The following is a 25,993-nucleotide window of genomic DNA, read 5'->3' on the forward strand; positions in this document are numbered from 1 at the left end:
TTCAAGATACTCCTCCCAGATCATTTCACGATAACTCTGAAATTAAGTTTGAAATCTCAATTTCCAATACAAGAGAATATATCAGTTATTCCTTCAACATTTCAAGGAGGTAAACAGTTTTTGCTGACCAACTGAGAGTGGGGCTTTGTTTTGGAATACGTAACAGTAGATTTGTTAAACGAATAGCTCCTAAGAAAAAAGCTAGCTTTCTGTTGATGCCTGGCCTCAAGAAATCAAGTAAATGGATTAAGAGAAAATATGAAGAAAAACATTCCCAGAAAGAGCCGGTAGTTGCTTGTTCTGTTCAGGAGAGTACAAAAAACTGCGAGAGCAACATGCTTTTTAGCTAGTCTAAAACAAGGCCAATTTGTGACATCAACGTTGATGTGCTTTTTGATAACATCAATGTTAAACCTCATATTATGCATGTCTGCTGAATATATATAATAAATGTAACGCAAACACTTCCATAAGGATTTAGGGAGCATTGTGACAACGTCTCAGTGACAATAACATGAAAGTGGCAATTACAACTTATACTGTAGAGCTGTATAGTTTCTGTCACATTGGTTTAACTTTTTCCAGTCCTAGCATATTTGTCTCTGACACTGGGACCTCTTGGCTTAAACGACATTCATAGCACAGCTCCTCTCAGTGGACATAAAGACACAAGAGAACAAAGGAAACTGGCCTTTTCAAATTTCTCATATATTTATTTACATTCTGCACATTTTCAACAGACTGAAAATAGTTGTTATTTAGGCAAAATAATTGTGAGAAAATACTAACACATTATAAGGGCGTTATACGTGCTTATGGTAAGTTTTACAGTGCCTTTTAACGCCAGCCAACATTTACAAAAAAAATGTGTTTATGTGTTCAAGGTAACAAACTACTTTTATTTTGAAGCTTTTTGAGCTTAATGCACCTAAAATATGCTGATTTCACTGAGCTTGTGCTTGCAAAGGGTCTTGAGATAGGTGTTCTTGTTATAGTGATAGAGGACTCAATTTTGTATATGTGCCATTATAGCCAGATATATTAGAAAAGGAGGAGATAAGAATCACAGCTGGAAATGAATAGTATCTCATATAACGCCCAGCAGACTGTCGACCAATTGCATTCATGTTGTTGTGCTGCACCAAGCGGTTGCTAAGCTAATCGTCACGCAATCCTGTCAAAAAGTCAGGGAATGAGTTGAGAAATCTGCCTATTTTCCTCAAAAGTATGTAATTTTACGATTTCAAAGCTAATTATCTCAAATCCTGGAAACGATTTGTAATGTTGAGCTTATTTTACATAATTCATGCTCATGTTGGCTTTTTGTGCTAGCATCCAAATGACTCCCATTCCTTGAAGAAGAGATCTACTTGTCTGAGTTTTCCCAGAATGCACCGGACTACCCATTGAGATTCCCATCTACTCAAAAGTATCTCTGTTTTGCGTATGTGACAGCATGGGCAGCGCCATTGAGGCAATCTCCATTTTGAAGTAGTCAATTTTCTTCTTCACAATTGGCTGATCCTTCCTGGACATGACAGGGTCACCAGGAGGGATCAGCAAATGCAGTTGGAAGTCCCACCCAGTTGACTACATTTATATGGTGGAAGCCTGCAATGGGGACTTGGCTGTGGTAGTTGTAACTGAAGGTCAAGGTTGGGAAATAGAGGAAGCGGATGTTTTGTTTGAATCAGATTGCGTGTCTAGTGGAGATGAGAGGAAAAAAATATTGGATTTACAATGGCAAATACAAAAGGATATAAGAGAAGAAAAGTGGTAGTGGAATCCAAGCCAAGTAAGTGTTTTGGATCAATGTTACCTGAGAGATCCGTTTGAAGTCTCTAAAAATCGTGGATGCATTGGGTAAATGGGTGAGAATAATGATACGTTTTCTTTGTGTCTGCAAATGCAAATTATATGGCCATGTGTCAAGTGTATGTAGAAGGGAGGAGTATCGTATGCCAGCTGAGCCAAAATTGTGCAATTGAACATGCGGCCAAATTTCTGAAGTGTCCTGTTAGGGTGAAGGAGACAGAGGTGGCAAGAATACGGGCTGTCCAGCATGTCACCTATCCGGAGGCATTGAGAAGAGTGGAAGAAATTAGTGATGTTGAAGAACTAATGATAGTAGGAGTAGAGACACCAGAGACGATTCCTTGGTCAACAGAGGGAATCTGAAATGTTGCATGTAAAGAAGGTGGAAAAGCTGAGGAAATGGACATCGTCGTGAGTGCGATTGAGTTTTTTGGGGGAAATTGGGATTTTACAGCAGAGGCATTACAATGCATGGTCATCACAGACCCCTGAGCCTGTGTAGGGAAGTTATTGGAATTGTGAGTGAAGGAGTATAATGGGTTTTTAATTTAAAAAAATGTATTTTGTATAATGTCAGGACCCCCTTTCCCACGATTGATATAATTTTGTTTCACTACCGTTTACAGTAGGTGGCGGCAATACACCAGTAGTCTGCCATAATTCCTCAAAGTAGAATAAGCCAGCAATGGCGATGCTCAGGCTAATACGACTTTTTGGCCAGTAGAGGCCTCTATCATTCTCTTTGGTTCCTCTATATCATTTCCGCTTTACATTTTCACATTCCCGCCATCATCGAGTACGGTAGGAAAACGTCGTGTGTGTGTGGACCACACTGTCAACAATATAATATTGGGGCCACCGAATGCCGGCAAAAAACAATTTACTACTCCCTTAGGACTTATATAGAGATATATTTTAAAAGTTTCGGTTCAGGGATATTTCATTCGGGTAAGTGTTTTTTTTGTCTTGTAATTAAGTTTAGACGATGTTTTCACCTCCATCAAATGGCAAACAAGCAAATTAGCCAGTTAGTTAGCTAGCAGACGTTATATCCTCGGCCTTTTTAGTAGCCAGCTATCGTGCGGGGGAAATGGCTAGACTAGGTTCAATGTGCAACTATCCAGTTGTGTTTTGCTGAGTTGATAGGGGGCGTCAATCTCATTTTATAAAATTCAGTTGGCCCCGTTTTGTTATCAAGCCAACGTTAGCTGTACAGTCGCTTAACGTTAGCTAGTTAACTGACCCGCGTGTAATGGTTGGGTCCTCCCCCTGTGTCCCCAGAACTGATATAACGTTAAATTAGCTAGCTAGCTAGCCATCAGAATCCGACTAGAGAAGTAATTAACGTCTAGTCGGATTCTTATGACTATCAACTAACGTTAGCTGATCTGACCATCCACATTGAACAAGTAGGTGATACAGTTGCATCTATAAACTCAACATATTTTCATGCAATCGATTCCATAACGTTGCAGTAGCTAAACATCGTTATGCCAGTTCAATTATTAACCAGGTAGCGTTAACGCTAACATCGCAAACTATTCTGACACTAAGCTAAAACCCTACATTTACAGAGCTATCTGAGAGCATGCCCATCTCTAACGTTAGTTCCCTATGCAAATCAACTACATTTGTTAACTAAATTTCAGCAATTAGATTTACCAATAATGTTACCTATGCTTGCAACTTTAGCCACAATTAGGGTGTTAGGTGTTAATTCAACTTTGGTTCTGGTGTTATACTAAGTATTTCATGTTGTAGAGCAGCTTTTCAGGAACACAGAACAATTTATTTCATGAAGATAGGATTTACTATTGCTGAGATGTTTTATTTTCAATTGACCGAAAAGGGTCGCGGACAGGTCATCGATAATCCCTTGTCGACAATAAAGCATCAAAACACCTGTCTGGAATCTCAATTCAATACCCTATGTCCAATATCTGAAGATAGGGTGGCCATATTGTTATGACATAGTCCGGGCTTTTTTTTTTTAATGAAATTAATCTGCAAAATTATACAAAAGAACTGCTGTAAATTAAGCCCATTTTAAGGTAGGATTGTCATACTATTAACCAATATTAAATGCTTTATGCAAAACTGAGTTGAAACAATTTATGAAAGTAAACTTTCTGACTTAGTGCAAATTAGATATGTAATATAATATGCTAATTCGTCTAAAGAATTTATTGAAAAAAAATACAGCATGTGAAACCCATTAATTTAAAGTCCGGTGGTCATGAACAAAAAGCAGTGTTATTAATTACCAATTATTAACAGTTGGGCTGTATGTCACAGTTATGCTGTATTCAGTAGTCCAACTGTTTAGGCCTAGAGTGCCAAAAATACACCCAACCCTGTGCCACCTGAATACCCTGTTCCACCTGAAGGTTTCCTAGCCGATAATAGCTGGCTTTTGTCAGATATTTTTTAGGAAAGCCGCTAAATAATATTGGTACGGGCTAATTGTCCGGGAGAAGAAGGGAAAAATCCCATTGCGAAATTATGCTTTTTAGCCTATTCATTGATGGAAATACATTTGACTGGTTGTGCTTATCGGTCTATAGGTTAATTTAGTGGAATTAGTTTGCCGCGTGTGGACAGTAGGCTATATTCGTTATGTATCTTATTTATCACATGCATACAGATACAAGGCCTTTGAGTGGAAAATCTATCATACAGCGTAGGAGCTGCTGCTGCAGCATCCTGTGGTGCTTTCCAGACAATTGGGAACTGTGGAAAATTACGAAGTGAAATTATGGCGTCCGTGATCTTTACATCGAATGTCAGAGCTCTAGAAAGAGACTCGAGTTGGAATTCTGTGTTGGAGGACCATACAAATAGAATTTTGTATGTTGTCTTGAATGCACTAAAGTCCCAGTTGTTTTGAACGTGGGATCAAACCGCAGCAGAAGGCAGGCTTCATCAGCATGTCACACACCACTTTGCAAGAGCTGGAGGCAGTATGCATTTTGAAAACGTATACTTGTACTGAACAAAAACATATAATTGCAACAATTTCGAAGATTTTACTGAGTTACAGTTCATATAAGGAAATCGGTCAATTGAAATCAATTTATTAGGCCCTAATCTATGGATTTCCAATGACTGGGCAAGGGTGGGCCTGGGAGGTCATAGGCCCACCCAGACTGAGGTCCTGAGTGTTCTGGAGCAGGTTTTCATCAAGGATCTATTTTGTACTTAACTCTGTTAATCTTTCCCTCGATCCTGACTAGTCTCCCAGTCCCTTCCACTGAAAACGGAAAGGAGCTAAATATGCAGGTTTAAAAAATATATACTTCTGTGTATTGATTTTAAGAAAGGCGTTGGTGTTTATGGTTAGGTTCAGTCGTGCAACGATTGTGCTTTCTCGCAAATGCGCTTTTGTTAAATCATCCCCCAGCGTTGCATCGATTGATTATATGCAACGCAGGACACGCTAGATAAACTAGTAATATCATCAACCATGTGTAGTTAACTAGTGATTATGATTGATTGTTTTTTATAAGATAAGTTTAATGCTAGCTAGCAACTTACCTTGACTTCTACTGCATTCGTGTAGCAGGCAGGCTCCTCGTGGAGTGCAATGAGAGGCAGGTGGTTAGAGCGTTGAACTAGTTAACCATAAGGTTGAAAGATTGAATCCCAGAGCTGACAAAGTAAAAAATCTGTCGTTCTGCCACTGAACAAGGCAGTTAACCCACCGTTCCTAGGCCGTCATTGAAAATAAGAATGTGTTCTTAACTGACTTGCCTAGTTAAATAAAGGTGTTAAAAAAAAGAAAGAATTCTGCAAAATCTGCGTCCAAAAATACAGATTTCCGATTGTTATGAAAACTTGAAATCGGCCCTAATTAATCGGCCATTTAGATTAATCGGTCGACCTCTACTCCAGAAGCCGTATTTTCTTCTGTTGAAGCCATTCTGTTGATTTACTTCTGTGTTTTGGGTCGTTGTCCTGTTGCATCACCCAACTTCTGGTGTGCTTCAATTGGCGGACAGATAGCCTTACATTCTCCTGCAAAATGTCTTGATTAACTTGGATTAATTTTCCCTTCGACGATCGCAAGCTGTCCAGCAAAGCAGCCCCAAACCATGATGCTCCCTCTACCGTAGGGATATTGGTGCTGTGTGCTGTGCCTTTTTTTCTCCACACATAGTGTTGTGTTTTCCTTCCAAACAACTCAACTGTAGTTTCATCTGTCCACAGAATATTTTGCCAGTAGCGCATCCAGGTACTCTTTTGCAGGAATGTTTTTTTTTTTTGGACAGCCGTGGCTTCTTCCGTGGTGTCCTCCCATGAACACCATTCTTTGTTTAGTGTTTTACGTATTGTAGACTCGTCAACAGAGATGTTAGCATGTTCATGAGATTTTTGTTAGTCTTTAGCGGACACTGTAGTGTTCTTAACTTCTTGACGCACCCATCCCGTTAGCGGGATCATTTTCATCAACACCCGCTGAATTGCAGACTGACAAATTAAAATGTAAATTACTAAAAATATTTAGTTTTCATGAAATCACAAGTGCAATATAGCGAAACACAGTTTAGCTTGTTGTTAATCCACCTGGCGTGTCAGATTTCAATACAGCTTTTCGGCAAAAGCATAACAAGCGTTTTATGTAAGAACATCTCTCTCAGTAGACAAAATGTTACAAACACCTAGCAGCCGAGTAGATTGGTCACAAGTCAGAAAAGCAATAGATTAAATCGCTTACCTTGGATGATCTTCGGATGTTTGCACTCACGAGACTCCCAGTTACACAAATGTTCCTTTTTGTTCCATAAAGATTATTTTTATATCCAAAATACCTCCATTTGTTTGGCGCGTTATGTTCAGAAATCCAAAGGCTCGAGCGGTCACGACATCGCAGACGAAAATTCAAAATTGTATCCGTAATGTCCACAGAAACATGTCAAACGTTTTTTATAATCAATCCTCAGGCTGTTTTTAAAATATATAATCGATAATATATCAACCGGGACTGTCGCTTTTTCAATAGGAGAGGGAGAGACGATGGCTGCCCCACTCTGTTGCGCAAGCAAAACTCTGCGAACACCCAGCTATCCACTGACACAATGTTATCTTTCTTGCTCATTTTTCAAAATAAAAGCCTGAAACTATGTCTAAAGTCTGACACCTTGAGGAAGCCATAGGAAAAGGAATCTGGTTGATATCCCTTTAAATGGAGGCAAGGCATCCAATGGAACAGAAAGCTTTCAGGAAAAACATCACTTCCTAGTTTTGATTTTCCTCAGGTTTTCGCCTGCGATATCAGTTCTGTTATACTCACAGACAATAGTTCGACAGAGTGTTTTCTATCCTAATCTGACAATTATATGCATATTCTGGGCCTGAGAAATAGGCAGTTTCATATGGGTACTTTTTTAAATTTTTATAGCCAAAAACAAAAATCCTGCCCCCTACACTCAAGTTAACCTCATTGAGCATTCTGCTCTGTGCTCTTGCAGTCACCTTTGCAGGATAGCCACTCCTAGGGAGCGTAGCAACAGTGCTGAACTTTCTCCATTTACAGACAATTTGTCTTACTGTGGACTGATGAACATAAAGGCTTTTAGAGATACTTTTGTAACCCTTTCCAGCTTTATGCAAGTCAACAATTCGTAATATTCTTTCGAGGCATGGTTCACATCAGGCAATGCTTCTTGTGAATAGCAAACTCAAATTTTGTGAGTTTTAAAAAAAAAAAAAAAATTTATAGGGCAAGGCAGCTCTAACCAACATCTCAAGTCTTGTCTCATTGATTGGACAATTTGCTTTTGGAGAAGTCATTAGCCTAGGGGTTCACATACATTTTACAACCTACTCTGTGAATGTTTAAATATATTCAATATAGACAATAAAAATACAATAATTTGTGTGTTAAACACTGTTTTTCTATCGTTGTGACTTAGCTGAAGAACAGATCAAATGTTATGACCAATTTATACAGAAATCCAGGTAATTCCAGAAGGTTCACATACTTTTTCTTGCCACTGTATATATTTTAAGAATATGTCCTTCTACTTTTCCCTTCCATTAAGGTTATTTTGGAGAGCACCACCCTGACAGTCACCAATGGCAGTTGCAGTGCCCAAACTCTCCAGTGGTGCTGTTGTCAAAATCCGCTACAACAGCATAGATGTGGGCACCACTCGATGGAAGGAGGGGACCTTTGAGGTTCTTGAGAAGGATAACAAAGTAAACCTGTGCCTGAAGTTTAGTGCCGGTGGTGCAGCCAAAAGTTTCCAGGTATTGTATAATAGTGTTTTCCCCCATACGTGCTCATTTCACGTAACAAAATTGCATGCTTACATTGGACTTGAATAGCTGAGAAATTCTGTATGTTAAGGCAGTCTGAATGTAGATGTTCATTATATATTTCTATGCTTTCAGCTCAACCATAATGTGAATAATGTCGTGATGCAGCCCATACACACTATGAGACGAATTGTGGTGACTCTGAAGGATGACAGCATAGTCACCCTTGAGAGAGTTCCCCCTGTTGTGGCTGAGAAAATGAAAGAATACCTTGAAAAGCTGAAGCATGGAAAATCAACCGGTAACAATCAATTGGAAATTGTAGATCATTAAGTCTTAAAAAAAATAAAAATAAGCTGTTTCTTAAAGTTGCAGCCTGATTTACTGTGGACCAGTCCCTCTGCTGGAAAGTAAGTGTTGTTTTCTGGTAGTTCTAAAGACCTCCCAGGGAAGTGCCAGCTTTGGTGTGCTCGGGAATCGATCCGTAAAGAATGAGACCAGTCCGCATGGAGAACGACAGGTAAATAATTGCGTTTAGAAAACACCTGTCATTTAAAACCACACTAAGTACCTCTGACAAGCTCATCCACTTAAACTTTGCCTCTTTATCAAGACAACACCCAGGCGACCCATTGTGGACAACAGGGAGGAGACGACGACCCGCAAGCCCCTGGGTAGCCCCAGCAGAGTGACCTCCACACCTGCCCGCAGTGGGCTGTCTGAGAACAGGTAGTCATTCCCTCCTACAGAGGGAAATCATTATTTATTTTTTTAGCTCCACATTAAATTACTTCACCAATCATGCGGTGTGGACAGAGCAGCGTGCTATGGAGTGGGCAAGCTATAGCCCAGTGAGTTGTTTACATACGTGATGGAAAGTGTAGGGCAATGACAATTTTGCTGGTGGGGAGAGGGGGTGGAAGAGATTTGACTTGAAGCACTGGGCATCTTGTGATGACATACATTATCTAAATTAGGCCCATAGAATTATTCCTACGAAGGAGTGGCTTCTATGGAGGAACTTTGAATGTTTTTGAACTTCAGTTGGCTTAACTTTGGACCAGAGAAGCTAACAAGCTTGTGTGTGCAGAGTGGCACCAGAATTAAAAACACATCTTACTTTTTTGTAGTTTAATAAATCCAATGTGAAAGGTGAGGATAACTATAGTATCCCTAACTAGCATTAAAAAAAGTTAATCCATTCTTGTCATGAAAAATCTATCTCCCTATCTTCTGAGTCACGCTTGTAATATAGGCTACAGATTTTCAGCTGGCTGGCAGACAATGAAAGAAGTTTCTGGTTAAGAGGGAGGGCTTTATGTTTTTTGTGGGACTGGGGGGAAACATTCTGTTACATAATTTATTAACTTCTCTGGGATATGTGGGACGTTCCCACCTTTTCCAAAGAAGGAGAGGTGTCACAAAAGACAGAAATAGCGTTAAAATTAATCACTAACCTTTGATCTTCACCGGATGGCACGCCCAGGACTCCATGTTAGACAATAAATGTGTGTTTTTGTTCGATAAAGTTCATCTTTATGTCCAAAAACCTCATTTGAAATTGGTGTGTTATGTTCAGAAATTCATTGTCTCAAACAAACATCCGGTGACAGTGCAGAGAGCCACATCAAATTACAGAATTACTCATCATAAACATTGATAAAAGATACAAGTGTTAAACACACATTTAAAAAAACGTCTCCTTAATGCAACTGCTGTGTCAGATTTCAAAAAGGCTTTACGGTAAAAGCACACCATACAATTATGTTAGGTCAGCTCTTAGCCACAGAAAAACATACAGCCATTTTCCAATCAAGGAGATGTGTCACAAAAGATAAATATTCACTTACCTTTGATCTTCATCGGAATGCACTCCCAGGAATCCAAGTTCCACAACCATTTATGTCCAAATACATCCTTTTTGTTCGCGTTTAGTACAGTAATCCAAATGCACAATGTGTGAGCACTTAGTTCAGACAAAGTAAAAACAGTTCTATTACAGTTCGTAGAAACATGTCAAACGATGTATAGAATCAATCTTTAGGATGTTTTTGTCATGAATCTTCAATAATATTCCAACCGGACAATTCCTTTGTCTTTCGAAATGAAAGGGAACGCTGCTCGCTCTCACGGCCGCGCGTATGATTTAGCTCATGGCATTCTGCCAGACCCCTTTGCCGAACAGCTCTTATTCGCTCCCCCTTCATAGTAGAAGCCTGAAACCAGGTTCTAAAGACTGTTGACATCTAGTGGAAGCCTTAGGAAGTGCAATATGACCCCATAGACACTGTATATTGGATAGGCAAAGACTTAAACCTACAAACCTCAGATTTCCCACTTCCTGGTTGGATTTATTTCTCGGGTGTTTGCCTGCCTTATGAGTTCTGTTATACTCAGACATCATTCAAACAGTTTTGGAAACTTCAGTGTTTTCTATCCAAATCTACTAATTATATGCATATTCTAGCTTTTGGGCCTGAGTAGCAGGCAGTTTACTCTGGGCACCTTATTCATCCAAGCTATTCAATACTGCCCCCCAGTCCCAAAGAAGTTAACTGGTTCCCATTCCTTTAAAATAACGGTTCTGTTCTGGAACAGTATAGATCACTTTTGTTCTTATTCTGTTCCTTAACAAATGTTATTTTTTAGTGTTCTGTTCACTGAACCGGTTCCAACCCTTGATGAAAATACCCTCAAATTAAAGCTGACAGTCTAAACTTTAACCTCCATAGTAGAGGTCGACCGATTATGATTTTTCGATACCGATTATTGGAGGACCAAAAAAGCCGATGCCAATTTTTATTTGTAATAATGACAATTACAACAATACTGAATGAACACTTATTTTAACTTAATATAATACATCAATAAAATCAATTTAGCCTCAAGTAAATAATGAAACGTGTTCAATTTGGTTTAAATAATGCAAAAACAAAGTGTTGGAGAAGAAAGTAAAAGTGCAATATGTGCTATGTAAGAAAGCTAACGTTTCAGTTCCTTGCTCAGAACATGAGAACATATGAAAGCTGGTGGTTCCTTTTAACATGAGTCTTCAATATTCCCAGGTAAGAAGTTTTAGGTTGTAGTTATTATAGGAATTATAGGAGGGGGGGGGGGGGGGGGGGCAGGCAATCGGGGCCCAAAAATACCCATTTCCGATTGTTATGAAAACTTGAAATGGGCCCTAATTAATCGGCCATTCCGATTAATCGGTCGACCTCTACTCCATAGTCATTGCAACATTTCAAATCCAAAGTGCTGGAGTACAGAGCTAAAACAACCCCAAAATAATAATTCACTGTCCAAATACTTTTGGACCTCACTGCATGTCATTTAGCAGACGCTTTTATCCAATGTGACTTAGTAATGCGTGCATACATTTTACATGTGTGGCCCCAATGGGAATCGAACCCACAACTCTTGGCGTTGTAATCTCAATGCTCTACCAAATGAGTCACAGGACCACTTTGCAACACAACCTCTGTCCCAAATCTCCTCCCCTCTCTCTAGCCTTTCCCCTGAGAGAACATTTCTACACTTGACAGTGGCATTCGTTTTTTTTGTATTTATTGGTTTCGTAACCAATCTTAATGCTGGGTTTGCCCCCTCAGGAATGAGAAGAGGAAGAGACTCCACATCTTTGACTGTGACCTCACTGAGGACTACCCCAAGGAGAATGACTCATCCAGGTATGACAAAGGCAATATGTTACTCTACCAAGCAAAGTTTTGGGTTGATTTCACATCCCCTACTGTCATTTTAGGAATTGAAATGCTTTCCTATGAAAATGTCTTGTCTGTAGTCCACTGACCGATATTGACCAGGAATGCACCATACACTGCTACCATTACTGGTATATGAACACTATTATACCATGGGAAATACATTTGGGGCAAAGGTAGTGAAACCATTGTGCTCCACTTAATTTAAACTGTTCTCTTTAATCTTACTTTATATCAGCAACAACAAGGCCACGTCGGACCCCTCCAGGAAATTTCTACTGAGCTGCAAAGACAAGCTGAAACAGGCGGAGGAGAACCGTAGCTCAGGTGAAGACCCTCAGTCAGTCTGCTACACATACAAAGTGGGGATGTCCTTCTCCAGACTAGAACTGAAGCGTCTCCAGACGCCCTGTCTTTACCTGACATTACTGACTTTATTGTCCCCATGAGGAACTTTTGTTGCAGAGTCATGTACACTTCTGATAACTGATAACTAACTGTCCAACAGTTTCACTGGTCCAGGCACCACTTCAGCCCACAGCATTCTACGGCAGCCGATCGGCGACCAAAGACTACTCCGCGAGTCAATCCTTTCTAGACAGGTAAGTAAAAAAAAAAATAAATGTTTATTTAACCAGGTTGTTCCATTGTTGTTAATGATGCATTATAATGTATTTTTAAGATGCTGCCACACCTTCAGTTCCTCAACATTTATTCCCTCCCCCCACAGGCCATCCACTACATCCCAGACCACCTCGGCTAAGAGAAGTCTCATGTTACCCAATCACTCAACCCCTTTAAAGAAAGTGCGCCCCACTCTGGACTACGGTGGCTGGAACAAACCGAGACCGTCCACTCTGGCCCAGCCCCAGCCTCCACTGCAAGGGTAAGGAGACACCTCAGGGTTATAGTGGTGATTCTGAAGTTAACCTCCATAGTCAATGAGGGGCTGTTCTAGTGCTGCCTAACTACCAGAAGATAGTCATCTACTGTAACTGTTCATGCTTGTTATGAGTATGCCAGTACAGACACTTCCATGTCACAACATGTATTCTTACCACCAATGGTTGTAGTGGTGGTATGGATATAGAGTATAACTCAAATGTCCTCTTAACATCTTTGCTGCAGATTCTCCAACCTGGGCAACACGTGTTACATGAACGCCATCCTCCAGTCTCTTTTCAGCCTGCCATCATTCTCCAATGATCTGCTGAAGCAGGGAATCCCATGGAAGAAGGTCCCAGCCAACGCCCTGCTCAGGTAGGCTGCTGTTAGTGTATCATCAGTCAGCCTCTTCAGCTAACCCCATAACTGAATATAGGAAACTGTCATTAGTTTGATCAGTTCTTCAAATGTCCTCACCTTGTTTCTTCTTAAACACAAAAGATTTCTACTTTTTCCAAGGGATGCACCTTTTAAAAATCTGTTTTGGTGGCTTAGTGATGTCATTTACCAAATTAACTGCTTAGCTGACTTGTGCAACTGCCCTGCGCCCTTATGGACCCCTAACCCCCCTCCCTTTCTCCCTGTGCATGCAGACGCTTTGCCCACTTGCTGGCCAAGAAGGACATCTCATGCCCTGAGGTGAAGAAAGACCTGCTGAGGAGAGTGAAGAGTGCCATCTCCTCCACCGCAGAGCGCTTCTCCGGATACATGCAGAACGTAAGACCTACAATATTAACACCTCCACCATTTAGACTCTTACGCGGCTCTGTATATTCGCTCACATGGTGACTTCCTCATTCTCTCTCTCTATAGGATGCCCATGAGTTTCTGAGCCAGTGCCTGGACCAGCTGAAGGAGGATGTGGAGAAAATGAACAAGAGCTGGAAAAGCGAGTCGGCAGCGGCCGCGTGGGATGAGCCTCCCCAGCAGGCGGCTGCAGCCCGGCCCGGGGAGGAAGCGGACACCTCGCGCATCTACACCTGTCCTGTGGTGGTTAACATGGAGTTTGAGGTGCAGCACACCATCACCTGCAAAGAGTAAGTGAGTTGCCCCCTTTTCAGACTGTGGATTCCTGGGTGGTAAGTCTCTTCCTTGATGGTAAATAAAATAACGGATCTCCATTACATACAAATATGTCAAGATTTACTCTTGAGTCCATTCCTTTTAGTTTTTGTGATGTTACCTCTACAAAGCATATGAAATTGTCCTAAAGACTCACTGGATGTTATTAATGACAAATCATAACAAAGGTTGTGTGGTTTCAGCTGTGGCGAGGTGGTGACCAAGCGGGAGCAGTTCAACGACCTGTCCATTGACCTGCCTCGCAGGAAGAAGACCATCCCTCTCCGGTCCATCCAGGACTCTCTGGACCTCTTCTTCAGGGTGTGTGCCCACTGTCCCCACAAACCACCACATGTATATGTATATATGTGTGTATATATATATATATATGGCAATGAAACAGTCCACATAGTATTTAAATCATAATATCACGTAGATGAGTTACATTTTCTTTCTGTGTATTCCAGATCGAGGAAATCGAGTATTCGTGTGAGAAGTGCAGAGGGAAAGTGGCGACGGTGACTCATAAATTCAGCCGACTCCCCAGGTGCTCCCATTTGTCTACAGCGGGGATCTTTAGCCCTGGTGTTAAGAACACCAACTCCGTACTAAGCTGATCATTCACCTGGGTTGTGTCTTATTTGAAATTGCCGTTTATTTCCTATATAGTGCACAGGAGTAGGGTGCCATTTGGGCCATTGCCATGACCAAATTGAATGAGAAAGAGGTAACCCTACATCGCTTTCTATCCTTTCCCTCACGCAGAGTTCTGATTCTGCACCTGAAGCGCTACAGCTTCAACGCCCAGCTGTCACTGAACAGTAAGCTAGGCCAGCAGGTGATGATCCCCCGCTACCTCACGCTGCTGTCCCACTGCACGGACGCCACTTGCCCCCCACTCAGTCTGGGCTGGAGCGCAAACGCCGCCATGTAAGAACCCCCCACACACAAGCACACTTGGAGACTGTCAAATTGTTGGGACAATGTTCACTTTTTCTTTTGAAGTCACCAGACAGATGGGTCTTCAACGTTATTTGGACATTTATCACAGCACATTAATATTTTGTTTTCTAACCTACCACGCTCTGTTTTTATAAAAAAAAAAATAATAATTGTACAGGTCACGAACGCTGAAGGCCTCCCAGTCGGTGAACTCCTCCTCACTACTTCGGTAAGCCAGTCTCTAACAACATGGAATCATTAACACCCACTTTTACATCCAACCCAGGAAGGCCGATCATGTTCACTAAGTCCAATGTTTCCTTGGTGAGGCGCAAAAGTGTGGATGTTTGGTTCTTCTAACTACTGTTTTCATTTCCTTCCACCAGGAAATTGTCTCTGAAGGCAGGGGGCAGCTCCAGCACTATCCTGGTGGACTCTGACAGCGAGGAGGAGCTGAGCCGGAAGGTGGTGAGCCGCAAGCGCCGCCTCAGCGACTGTCTGCCCGACGACAGAGCAGATGAGGTTGGGGCACCAGAGGGATTGGGGGGATATACATTACTACACCCTAACCGCTGACACATGCGGGGCCAGGTTGAAAGAACACTGTGTTTAGTGTGTGACATGATGAGCTCTGGCTGTGTTTAGGTCCAGCGAGGCGTCCACCACACAGACGCGCCAGACTTCAACAGCATCAACGATGAGGAAATGCTGGCGGCGGTGCTGGAGATGAGTCGCCAGGACGCTGGGCTCTCCTGCCACGCCCCTGAGGACGAGCCAACCGGCAGCCCTGACACGGGCTTCGGTGACGCCGACGCCCAGGAGATGAACTACCGCCCAGACCTGCTGGAGACGGACACTAAGCCGTCTGCAGGTAACCACCGATCTCAGAAACACAGACACACCAGCCAGGAGGGAAAGGCTTAAACAGTTCACTAAAATTATTTTGAGACTACACACCAAAACAGCTCTCTGTAGTTACTTACTAGATGCCCATTCATTTCATTGAACTATGCTATTTGTAAGACTATATACTTGAATTATACAACATGCATGCAGAAGCCTCTGATTTTTAAATGTGTGTTTTACCAACCCATGCTAAACGGAGTGTGTATCTGTGTGTGTAGACGTGCTGGACTCCCTGGACCTGACCATGGACGAGAACAAGGAGAACCAGACCCCCGAGGGGGTGCAGGGGGATCTGGACTGGGTGCAGCAGTATGGCCTGGAGCAGGAGAGGGAGGAGCAGGAGCTGCAGCAAGCCCTGGCCCAGAGCCTGCAGGAGCATGTAAGACTCAACACACACTAGGACATTAGAGAGAGACCCCCTATACAGCTCTACCATTGGACATTTTACTGTAGGGGAAACCTGATGTTGGTGGTTCACCAATGTTTTTGTAATGTAGGCTAATCCTCCTTCCGCTTCTGTAATGTTTTTGTGAGCCACAAGAAAACAATCTGTCTTGAGCTCAGACCCACCGTCAATAGCACGTGCTCCAGCAGGTATATCTCACTGATCACCCCCAAAACCAACACCTCCTTTTGGCTGCCTTTCCTTCCAGTTCTCTGCTGCCAGTGACTGGAACGAATTGCAAAAATTGCTGAAGATGGAGACTTTTATTTCCCTCACCAACTTTAAACATGAGCTATCTGAGCAGCTAACCGATTGCTGCTGTACATAGTCCATCTGTAAATAGCCCACCCAATCTACCTACCTCATCCCCATATTGTTTTTATTGACTTTTCTGCTATTTTGCACACCAGTATCTCTACTTGCACATCATCATCATCTGCTCATTTATCACTCCAGTGTTAATCTGCTAAATTGTAATTACCTCACTACTATGGCCTATCTATTGCCTACCTCACGCCATTTTAACACACTGTGTATAGACTAAATTTTTTTCTAATGTGTTATTGACTGTACACTTGTTTATTCCATGTGTAACTCTGTGTTTGTGTCGCACTGCTTTGCTTTATCTTGGCCAGGTCGCAGTTGTAAATGAGAACTTGTTCTCAACTAGCCTACCTGGTTAAATAAAGGTGGGAAGAAAAAAAAACTATAGGGCCAATGTTACCTATGTGAACCTTTAGAGCGGGACAGTACAGCTGGTTATTGCATCACCACGATGCAAACCTGACCTTTGCAACGTGTGATTTCTCCTACAGGAAGCCCAAGAGATGAGGGAGGACGACGACCTGAAGAGAGCCACAGAGCTCAGCCTGCAAGGTACAGCATAGACACTGCTACCCCTTTTTATGCCAATACGCAGCTTCACTAAAGTAAAGAAGTGTGTGTGTATGTTTGCACATTTTTACATGTCTTGATTCTCCCTCGTTTTTCTCCGCCCTCCCAGAGTTCAACAATTCGTTGCCGGAGCTGCTGTGTTCAGACGAGGACTCTGGGAACGAGGAGGTGCTGGATATGGAGTACAGCGAAGCAGAGACCGAGGATCTGAAGAGAAATGCTGAGGTACGAAGTCTCCCTCACACTAACCTTCACCAGGTTAGTGTCATTTATCAACGGCATACTTTTCACAAAATTCCTAGGATTTGCGTGGCAACAAATTATTGGGATTTCTCAAAACTGTCGTATGCAACATATACGCATGTTTTCATTGCTTTAATCAGAGCCCTACGATGTTTGTGCGCTCGTGGCGAGCGTTACAGCCCCGCCTGGAAAATGCAATTTTATGGTAACAAAAGCATCTTCATTTGCTGTATGATTTGAAGATGTTGAAACTGGGCCATGATAGTTTCAAAAAAAAAATGCAATTTGATCAGATTTGTAGAAGTATGGGCAGAGTGTTTTAATCTTTTAAAATTAAATGCTACAGGCCACACTTCTATGGAAAAAAATACAAATTGTTCAGTATTTTGTTTCTCTTGCTTTCGTATAGGCTCTGAGATTAAATAGGCTACGATGTCACACTCCTATCGCGATACTGTAGCCAAACAATACTGTCAAATATTTTAAATAGACGACCGGTCTATTTACTTTCGAGTATGCTTGGCTATTGAATGAGAGATGGCTAAATGGTAACATAATATTTGTTGTGTAGCAGAAATAAACCAGTCATGTCAGAAAAGGAGAGACATGTCCCGCAATATGAATATGATTTAGACCTATATAATAAAAGTAAAATAAATATATTAGGGAACATGCTGCTATGTAATCTCCTTACCAACGGCAAATGTATCTGTTTTATCATTAGGCCTATGTTTTTAATGTTTTTATTAGCCTACCATTATTATAAATTCCCGTGCCTCAAACACCTCAATTTCCCCCAAAATAACAATATTTGCTTGCAATACAGTTGATCAACCACTAGAAGTTATGCATGGAGATGCGCAGACTATTTAACATAATCTGAAGTGTTTGTTGTGCCTGCCATCGGTTGAAACACAGCATGCACCCAGGGTGGTTGTCTTATTTTGGCAAAGGAAATGTACTAAAATGGTGCACACATCATAGAATGTTGACCTTGAATGGGAATATCTGTTAAGTTATGCTGTCAATCCTCCATAGGAAACAGATTTTGAAATCATAGAAATGTAGATAATAGAATACACATGACCAATTAAGTTGACGGTGGGTGGACCGGCGGCTATCTTTGTGGTTGCAAATATAAGTTACTATTTCAATGGTGTGTACTAGAGGTCGACCGATTTTATGATTTTTTCAACACCGATACCGATTATTACTGGACCCCAAAAAAAGCCGATACGATTCATCAGCCAAATTTTATATATATTTGGAATGACAATTACAACAATACTGAATGAACAATAAACACTTATTTTAACTTAATATAATACATAAATCAAATAAATTTAGTCTCAAATAAATAATTAAACATGTTCAATTTGGTTTAAATAATGCAAAAACAAAGTGTTGGAGAAGCAATATGTAGCTAACGTTTAAGTTTCTTGCTCAGAACATGAGAACATATGAAAGCTGGTGGTTCCTTTTAAACATGAGTCTTCAATATTCCCAGTTAAGAAGTTTTAGGTTGTAGTGCAGAAAGCAGTGCTTGTCTGCATGTTCCCCTGTCAGTCTGCTCTTTCGCTTATCATAAATGATCCCCACCTCACTGAACACTCTCGCTTGGGCCCGAAGAAGGTGGGGGACAAACTTCTTTCTGAGTGATTGTAATCTGTCCTCATTCTGCTTCCACCACTCCAAAGGCAAGCTGCTCTTTCTGTCAATGACAGGTGTCGTGGAAATTCAGTACTGAGAGAGACTTGTTCATTTCTTCAAACAATCGTCTTCATTCAATATCGATTCATTATTTGCAATAGTTAGACTGTCAGCCCACCAGTCTTGACTGACTGTTAGGCTGAGAGTCTAGCCTTTACAGACGATGCACCGTTTTTATAGAGGCTGTCCACCAGACTGGGTGGCTGATCTACTCCGGACTCTTTACCTCTTTGCACCTGGTTCTGGGTCTTCCTCTTCACTTGTCCCTTCTGCTGTGGCTCTGGGATTTGGTTTCCTTAGTAGGCCAGATTCCTCCTTCAGCCACTCTTTTGCTTTCTCTAGTGCTTTCCCTGAGGTGAAGGCCTAGCTCTTGTAACGTAGATCCATGACCGTTGCCAGCACCAGGTACTTTGTCTCCTCGACCTTGGAGAACCGCCTCGTCAGACTGTCCAACATTGTCTTCCGTAAAGTTTTGGTGCCTTGAGTAGAAGAACCGTCCTGCTGCAGCTTCAGCAGCGACACACTGGGGATGATGCATGTGGCTGTAGAGTTGGAGTGGCTCATCTCCAGTGTCGCCTCCACAGGTGCCAGTCTCTCAATTGAGTTAGAGACAATGTCCCACTGTGCAGCAGACAAACTGCTGACGTGTCCGTATTCACCTGCATACACATTCAGTGCACGCCTGTTCAAACATCCTCTGCAACATGTGTAGTGTTAAGTTCCAGCGAGTTTAAAATGCTTGGATGATGCTGTGTTTGGGAAGGCCCAAGCTCTTCCTGAATGGACCTCAGCCTCTGTTTGGCCAGTACAGAGTGGTCAAAGTGAGTTGCACAGCTCTTCAACATGGCATTAATGTCTAGCACAGCCTTCTGACTGGATAGTCCATCATTGATTACAAGCTATAGGGTATGTGCACTGCAGCTGATGTCTGGAAGCACTGCCAGTCTCATAACTTTCACCATGTTTGCCCCACTGTCCCTGAGGACCAACACTACACATTCTGTGTGGATGTCCCAGTATTCCAACACGGTCAAAAACATCTCTCTGGTGCAGTTTCCTGTGTGTGATCCAGTCAGTCTTGACATTCAGCACAATCTGCTTTCTTGTTCAGACATTGCCAAAGAAATGTCCATTAAGGCTCATCAGGGACTCTGTCGTGCCCGACCAGCAGTCAGTTGTGAATGCCATGTGTGGAGCGTTCACTGGTGCCACCAGATTCTTTACTTTCATCACAACTCTTTCATGTGTTTTATCTTGCATTTCTGTGCAGTAAAATGTTTCCTCTTTGATCCTGTACAGGGGTTCAGCAAGAGTAATCAGCTGCTGAAAACCAACGTCAGACACCACTGTGAATGGCTGGTTGTCAGTGGCAATCATCTAAATAATTGCTTCAAATCATACCGTCTGTGTTTCAAAATACCCAGGTATAACGGTTTATCACCCAATTTGAAGATGAGTGGAGTCTTTGCTAGTCTTGTTAGTGTCTTTTCTAACATGTCCCCCAAGAACTCAATAAAGCATCTTAGTGTCTTTTCTAACATGTCCCCCAAGAACTCAATAAAGCATCTGGCACAACTACGCACCATTTTAGTTCTGGGTGTCTAAGATTAAGTAGGGAGAAACGGCCCAGCTGAACACCTTCCTTTCTTGTTCCCAGAGCGGAGACTTGGCCAACTCGTTCCGGCTGATCAGTGTAGTCAGTCACATCGGGAGCAGCTCCTCCTCTGGTAAGCACTGCCCTGCCTATAGACCACAGTCTGCTAAGATACAGTATATGGCCAAGCTACGAGATGCACTCATTTCTGGTAACCACAAATAGCGGTGTAAGAGATGTGAATGTTATGATTTTGTTTTGGTATCGACTAATCTCATAACACACTACTGTGTTAGCAGGAGCCACAGATCATCAATCTGTTAAAAAAAATGTAAAGCATAAATGTAAAATTTGTCAGCTGAGGCAGCAACACTGTATATTTGTAGTCTAATATTAACCTAGAATTCTATCTCCGGACCCTCAGGCCATTACATCAGCGACGTGTACGACATGAAGAAGCAGTCGTGGCTGACCTACAACGACCTGGATGTGTCGCGCACGCAAGAGGCCACGGTGCAGAGAGACCGCGACCGCAGCGGATACATCTTTTTCTACATGCACAAGTTAGTCTCCCTCTACCAGTTTCAGTTGTGTGCTGGGTTATGTTCATTAGGGCAACAATGTGAAATTTGTCCAATACGGAAGCAGATTTTCATTTTCAGTTGCAAAATGTTTTTCTAGTGTCTCCTACTGATCACAACTCTGTTCTCTTATGGTAAGGGGAAAACCACCAGCCTCTCACTATATGCCCTATACCAGTCTGTGTGACTGATTATAATGCAGTGGAGGCTGAGAGAGACCCAGCTCTAGTAAGCAGGGTTGTCCATACGATTGGCAACTCTGAGCAGAAGCTGGAACAAAATCTCCCGTCTTTCATGCTATAAGAAAATGGTATTTGTTGAAATTTCTAAACTGGCAAAGTGAAACCGTCTGGTAACTAGAAGTTTGCTGTGGGGTTTTAATATCAGAACATTAATACAACTAAAGTTGTACATTCACTTATGGTGGGAGATATTGTGGGGAACTTAATGTAATGTGTGTATCATATTATGCACTGGAACCCACTGTAAGGGGTGTGGATTTGTTTCAGTGAGCCGTGCCTTGACTGACTGCTGTGTGTGTGTGTGTGTGTGTGTGTGTGTGTGTGTGTGTACCTTCTCCTCAGGGATGTGTTTGAGGAGCTGTCTGAGCTAGAAAGGACAGGGGCCAGTGGAGGAGCCTCTGAGGCAGGGAGGACTGTCCTGCAGCCCCTCTGAGCCACCAGTCTGTCATCAGTCACACACCAACCAACACACTGAGCTCTCCCCAACAGATGGGTCGGGTTTGGGATGAAGGAGAACCTTTCTCCAGTACTACTGATCACCATCCACATTTTTCTGTCTTCAGGCACTTTGTGCTTTTTTAAAACAAAACAACAGGCCATGGTAGCTTCTGTTGCGAAGGCAGGCTCAGACGTCAGCACACACAGCCAACGTCCTTCTCGCCAGGTCTGTTCAGAAATGAGAGACGGTGCTCTCAAAAGAAAGAAAAGAGACTGTTCTTTGTTTATTAAACACAGAGATATTAGGCCTGAACTTTTCAGGCTTCTTTATTTAATTTTCTATGATTTGTTGTTGTAATATAGTGTTTCTTGGCACACATGATATTAACTGTCATGCATTTAAGAAATTAAATAGTATGTGTCGGATGCTTGATGCTGGTGCTCCTTGGATTGTATGGTTTTTGCTTTTTATTTCCAATATAATTTAAATGTATTCTAAAATATAGTTTAGGGTAAGGAGGCTGTACTTTTTTTTGTTCTATACAGTGCATTTGGAAAGTATTCAGACACCTGGACTTCTTCCACATTTTATGTTACAGCCTTATTCTAAAATGAATTAAATTGTTTTTTTCCCTCATCAATCTACACACACAATGACCAGCAAAATCAGGATTTTAGAAATGTAAAATCGGGTTCACTTCCGGGCTCCGGCTGGGCCACTCAAGGACATTCAGAGACTTGTCCTGAAGCCACTCCTGCATCGTCTTGGCTGTGTGCTTAGGATCGTTTTCCGGTTGGAAGGTGAACCTTCGCCTGAGGTCCTGGGCACTCTGGAGCAGGTTTTCATCAAGGATCTCTCTATACTTTGCACCGTTCATCTTTCCCTCTATCCTGACTAGTCTCCCAGTCCCTGCAGCTGAAAAACATCTTCACAGCATGATGCTGCCACCACCATGCTTCACTGTAGGGATGGTTCCAGTTTTCCTCTAGATGTGAGGCTTGGCATTCAGGCCAAAGAGTTCAATCTTGGTTTCATCAGACCAGAGAATCTTGTTTCTCATGGTCTGAGTCCTTTAGATGCCTTTTGGCAAACTCCAAGCGGGCTGTCATATGCTTTTTACTGAGGAGTGGCTTCCGTCTGGTCACTCTACCATAAAGGCCTGATTGGTATGCTGCAGAGATGGTTGTCCTTCTGGAAGGTTCTCATCTCCACAGAGGAACTCTAGAGCTCTGTCAGTGACCATCGAGTTCTTGATCATCTCTCTGACCATGGCCCTTCTCCCCCAATTGCTCAGTTTGGCTGGGCGGCCAGCTCTAGGAAGAATCCTGGTGCTTCCAAACTTCATTCATTTAAGAATGGATGGAGGCCACTGTTCTTGGGGACCTTCAATGCTGCAGAAATGTTTTGGTACACTTCCCCAGATCTGTGCCTCGACACAATCCTTCAACCTCGTGGCTTGGTTTTTGCTCTGACATGCACTGTCAACTGTGGGACCTTGTATGGACGTGTGTGCCTTTCCAAATCATGTCCAATCAATTGAATTTACCATAGGTGGACTCCAACTGGTATCAACATAAAGGATGATCAATGAAAACAGGATGTACATGAGCTCAATTTTGGGTCTCATAGCAAATGCTTATGTAAAATGGGATAGTTCATTTTCACACCACAAATCTAAACCCGCTTTTGCTTTCTCATTATGGGGTATTGTGTAGATTGTGGATTTGTATTTATTTCATCCATTTTAGAATAAGGCTGTAACAAAATGTGGGGAAGGGGTCTGGATACTTTCCGAATGCACTGTATGCCGCGAAACGTGGCACAATATTTATTTTGTGGCATGGATTTGCCAATTCTGCTTGTATTTGTTTCAAGTCTGTTCATTTGAGTTGGGTGATAAAGGAAGTTTGCAATTTCTTTCAATGATTTACTTATGGACTGTTTGTTGCTGTTTTATTCATGTTTTATAAATCTTAAGCTAAACAGTCGCTTGTCTTTTGTAAGCTTACAATCATAGGGGTTCCCTAGTGTAGGGGTTTTCAAACTGGGGTCTGTACATTTTGTTTCTTTTTTGGATGAACAATATTTAGATATTTTTTTTGCGTAGGGGTGAAATATTATTTTATATCGCTAGCTGCAACAGAATATCATCGTGGATACCATTTTTATGTCTGTGTCTAGTATGGAAGTTGGGAGGTAGTTTCATGAGCCAACGCTATCTAGCGTTAGCGAAATTACAACGTGTACAAAAATAGCTATCGCTGTTCATCCGACTCGAAAGTAGATAAATGGCTTCATGACAAAATCTCAAACTATACCTGGAGGAAATGAGTAATTGGAGCTAATTACAGGTTTTTTCTGTATAGAGCAATTCTTAGGCGGGCCATTTTTAAGTGGTAATTTTCGGGATGGAGAAGCGATTTTATTATTATTTTTTACCCAAATTAAACTAACTATATTGAAAGCATGCAGAAAAGATATTGAACTCTATTTTTTATAGTGCTGTCTTTTGGGAACTAACAATCAAATAAAAGTCCGAAAAAACGTCCGTTCATGGCACATCCCTATTGATGATTAAAAAAAATAAAAAAATTTAGCAAAGGAACATAGCATTAGCCATGGCAAAATGCATAGAATTACAGGAAATTAGCTTTAAAACTGCAAAATTGTCTCTCGGCTCAATGCAAATTTACAGAAATGCATTGGCATCAAAACAGCAAAGCTTTCTCAGCTCAATGTAAAAATGTGTAGAATTGATAAATTGCTTTACAGCGGCAACATTTTCTCGACGCCGCCAAGGTACACTACCTTTTCTAGCTAATAGACGAGTTTACACTTCCTCTTCCAATGAACTGTGTTTAGGTCTAAATAATACATGTTTACTAAATCTCAACATTTAAAAAAGTTGATTACTTCTACTTGCCATTATCATTCAACTGATAACCAAAAAAAAGTAACATCTTAACATGATGGGGTGGTCACAGGGTTGCTGGTCCCTGGGCAATAAAAGTTTGAAATACCTGATCCTAATGCCTCCCAGTAAAGACCTGGTAGTTTATACAGTTGAAGTCGGAAGTTTACATACACCGTAGCCAAATACATTTAAACTCAGTTTTTCACAGTTCCTGACATTTAATCCTAGTACAAATTCCCTGTCTTAGGATCAGCACTTTATTTTAAGATTGTAAAATGTCAGAAAAATGGTAGAGAATGATTGATTTATTTCAGCTTTTATTTCTTTCATCACATTCCGAGTGGGTCAGAAGTTCACATACACACAATTAGTATTTGGTAACATTGCCTTTAAATTGTCTAACTTGGGTCAAACGTTTTGGGTAGCCTTCCCCAAGCTTCCCACAATAAATTGGGTGACTTTTGGCCCATTCCTCCTAGCACAGCTGGTGTAACATTTGAGAGAAATAAGCTTTTTGTGAATATGGAAAAATTCTCGGTTCTTTTTATTTCAGCTCATGAAACATGAGACCAACACTTTACATTTGCGTTTATTTTTAAGTATATTTTAGCGAATAATTTTTAAATGTCGGCTCAGATGTCTCCTCACACCATTTTTTTTCTCCATCTGACAAGGCCAGTATTCACATCTTTTAGACATGCTTTTGCTAAGATTAGGGTTTGGCTAGCTATTTTCTGGTCTCCTGCTTGCATTAAGTGAGGAGATTGAACAGGTGTCACGTTTACGTCTGATATGGAAAGCAAAGTCGATTAGCAGAGCTTTTTAGTTGCTCAGGCTCCAGTATTCGATTCTTCCTAGAGTGCATTTTAATAAAAATGTATGCGAAAACCAGTTTTAGATTTTTTTTATTATCATCAATGTCGTGTTATAAGTAGTGTCCACAGTCAGTAGTGCAGTTTGATTGTGAAAATAGAGTACTCTGTCTAGTTCCATAGGTAATAGGCCATCAACAATCACAAAAGGGCTGACATGGTCCGTGACTATCACTTTTGGAAATGGACAGTTAATTAATGGTCAAGGAGTCGTCTGCAGGTTTCAAAATCCATTCAATGCAAAAGTCCATTAATTTCGTAGTCCTTCCATTACAGGTGGTTCTTCTTGGTGGTCGGTCACCTGTCTTGGTCAGAGGCACCAGGTGTCTGCCGGTGAATCTGAGGAGCTCATTCAGAATGTAGCTTTCCTTCTGCAGCATCTGGGAGTACAGATAGACAACTGTTAAAA

General features: G+C 41.6%; 1 protein-coding gene across 3 annotated transcripts; it reads left to right on the forward strand.

Moving 5' to 3' along the window:
• The first annotated feature begins 1,476 nt into the window (after positions 1-1,476).
• LOC139396656 (ubiquitin carboxyl-terminal hydrolase 37-like) lies at positions 1,477-25,600 on the forward strand. Of its 3 annotated transcripts, none has more exons than XM_071143592.1 (24): positions 1,477-1,795; positions 7,857-8,064; positions 8,209-8,374; positions 8,505-8,593; positions 8,687-8,802; positions 11,685-11,762; positions 12,034-12,122; positions 12,304-12,397; positions 12,526-12,681; positions 12,924-13,055; positions 13,334-13,457; positions 13,554-13,777; positions 14,006-14,123; positions 14,270-14,349; positions 14,568-14,732; positions 14,923-14,973; positions 15,131-15,266; positions 15,390-15,615; positions 15,869-16,029; positions 16,911-16,971; positions 17,099-17,214; positions 20,600-20,669; positions 20,961-21,099; positions 21,702-23,783. In XM_071143592.1, exons 2-24 carry the CDS (start codon positions 7,891-7,893, stop codon positions 21,790-21,792), a joined length of 2,856 nt encoding a protein of 951 aa, XP_070999693.1. In that variant the 5' UTR covers positions 1,477-1,795; positions 7,857-7,890; the 3' UTR covers positions 21,793-23,783. The 3 variants fall into 3 exon arrangements, with proteins under 3 accessions (XP_070999693.1, XP_070999710.1, XP_070999702.1); XM_071143609.1 differs by lacking the exon at positions 1,477-1,795 and adding an exon at positions 2,087-2,226; XM_071143601.1 differs by lacking the exon at positions 1,477-1,795 and adding an exon at positions 2,593-2,763 and having other exon boundaries at positions 21,702-25,600.
• The last annotated feature ends 393 nt before the right edge of the window (positions 25,601-25,993 follow it).

Source organism: Oncorhynchus clarkii, chromosome 3 (assembly GCF_045791955.1).
Source record: "Oncorhynchus clarkii lewisi isolate Uvic-CL-2024 chromosome 3, UVic_Ocla_1.0, whole genome shotgun sequence".
In the NCBI taxonomy this organism is placed as follows: domain Eukaryota; kingdom Metazoa; phylum Chordata; class Actinopteri; order Salmoniformes; family Salmonidae; genus Oncorhynchus; species Oncorhynchus clarkii.

Bases quoted from the DNA above. Each gene is read 5' to 3' on its own strand.
- LOC139396656 (XM_071143592.1), top strand. From the start codon at position 7,891: ATGGCAGTTGCAGTGCCCAAACTCTCCAGTGGTGCTGTTGTCAAAATC. The intron at 12,398-12,525 runs GTAAGTAAAAAA...CTCCCCCCACAG, and splicing joins AGTCAATCCTTTCTAGACAG to GCCATCCACTACATCCCAGA. The intron at 13,458-13,553 runs GTAAGACCTACA...CTCTCTCTATAG, and splicing joins TCTCCGGATACATGCAGAAC to GATGCCCATGAGTTTCTGAG.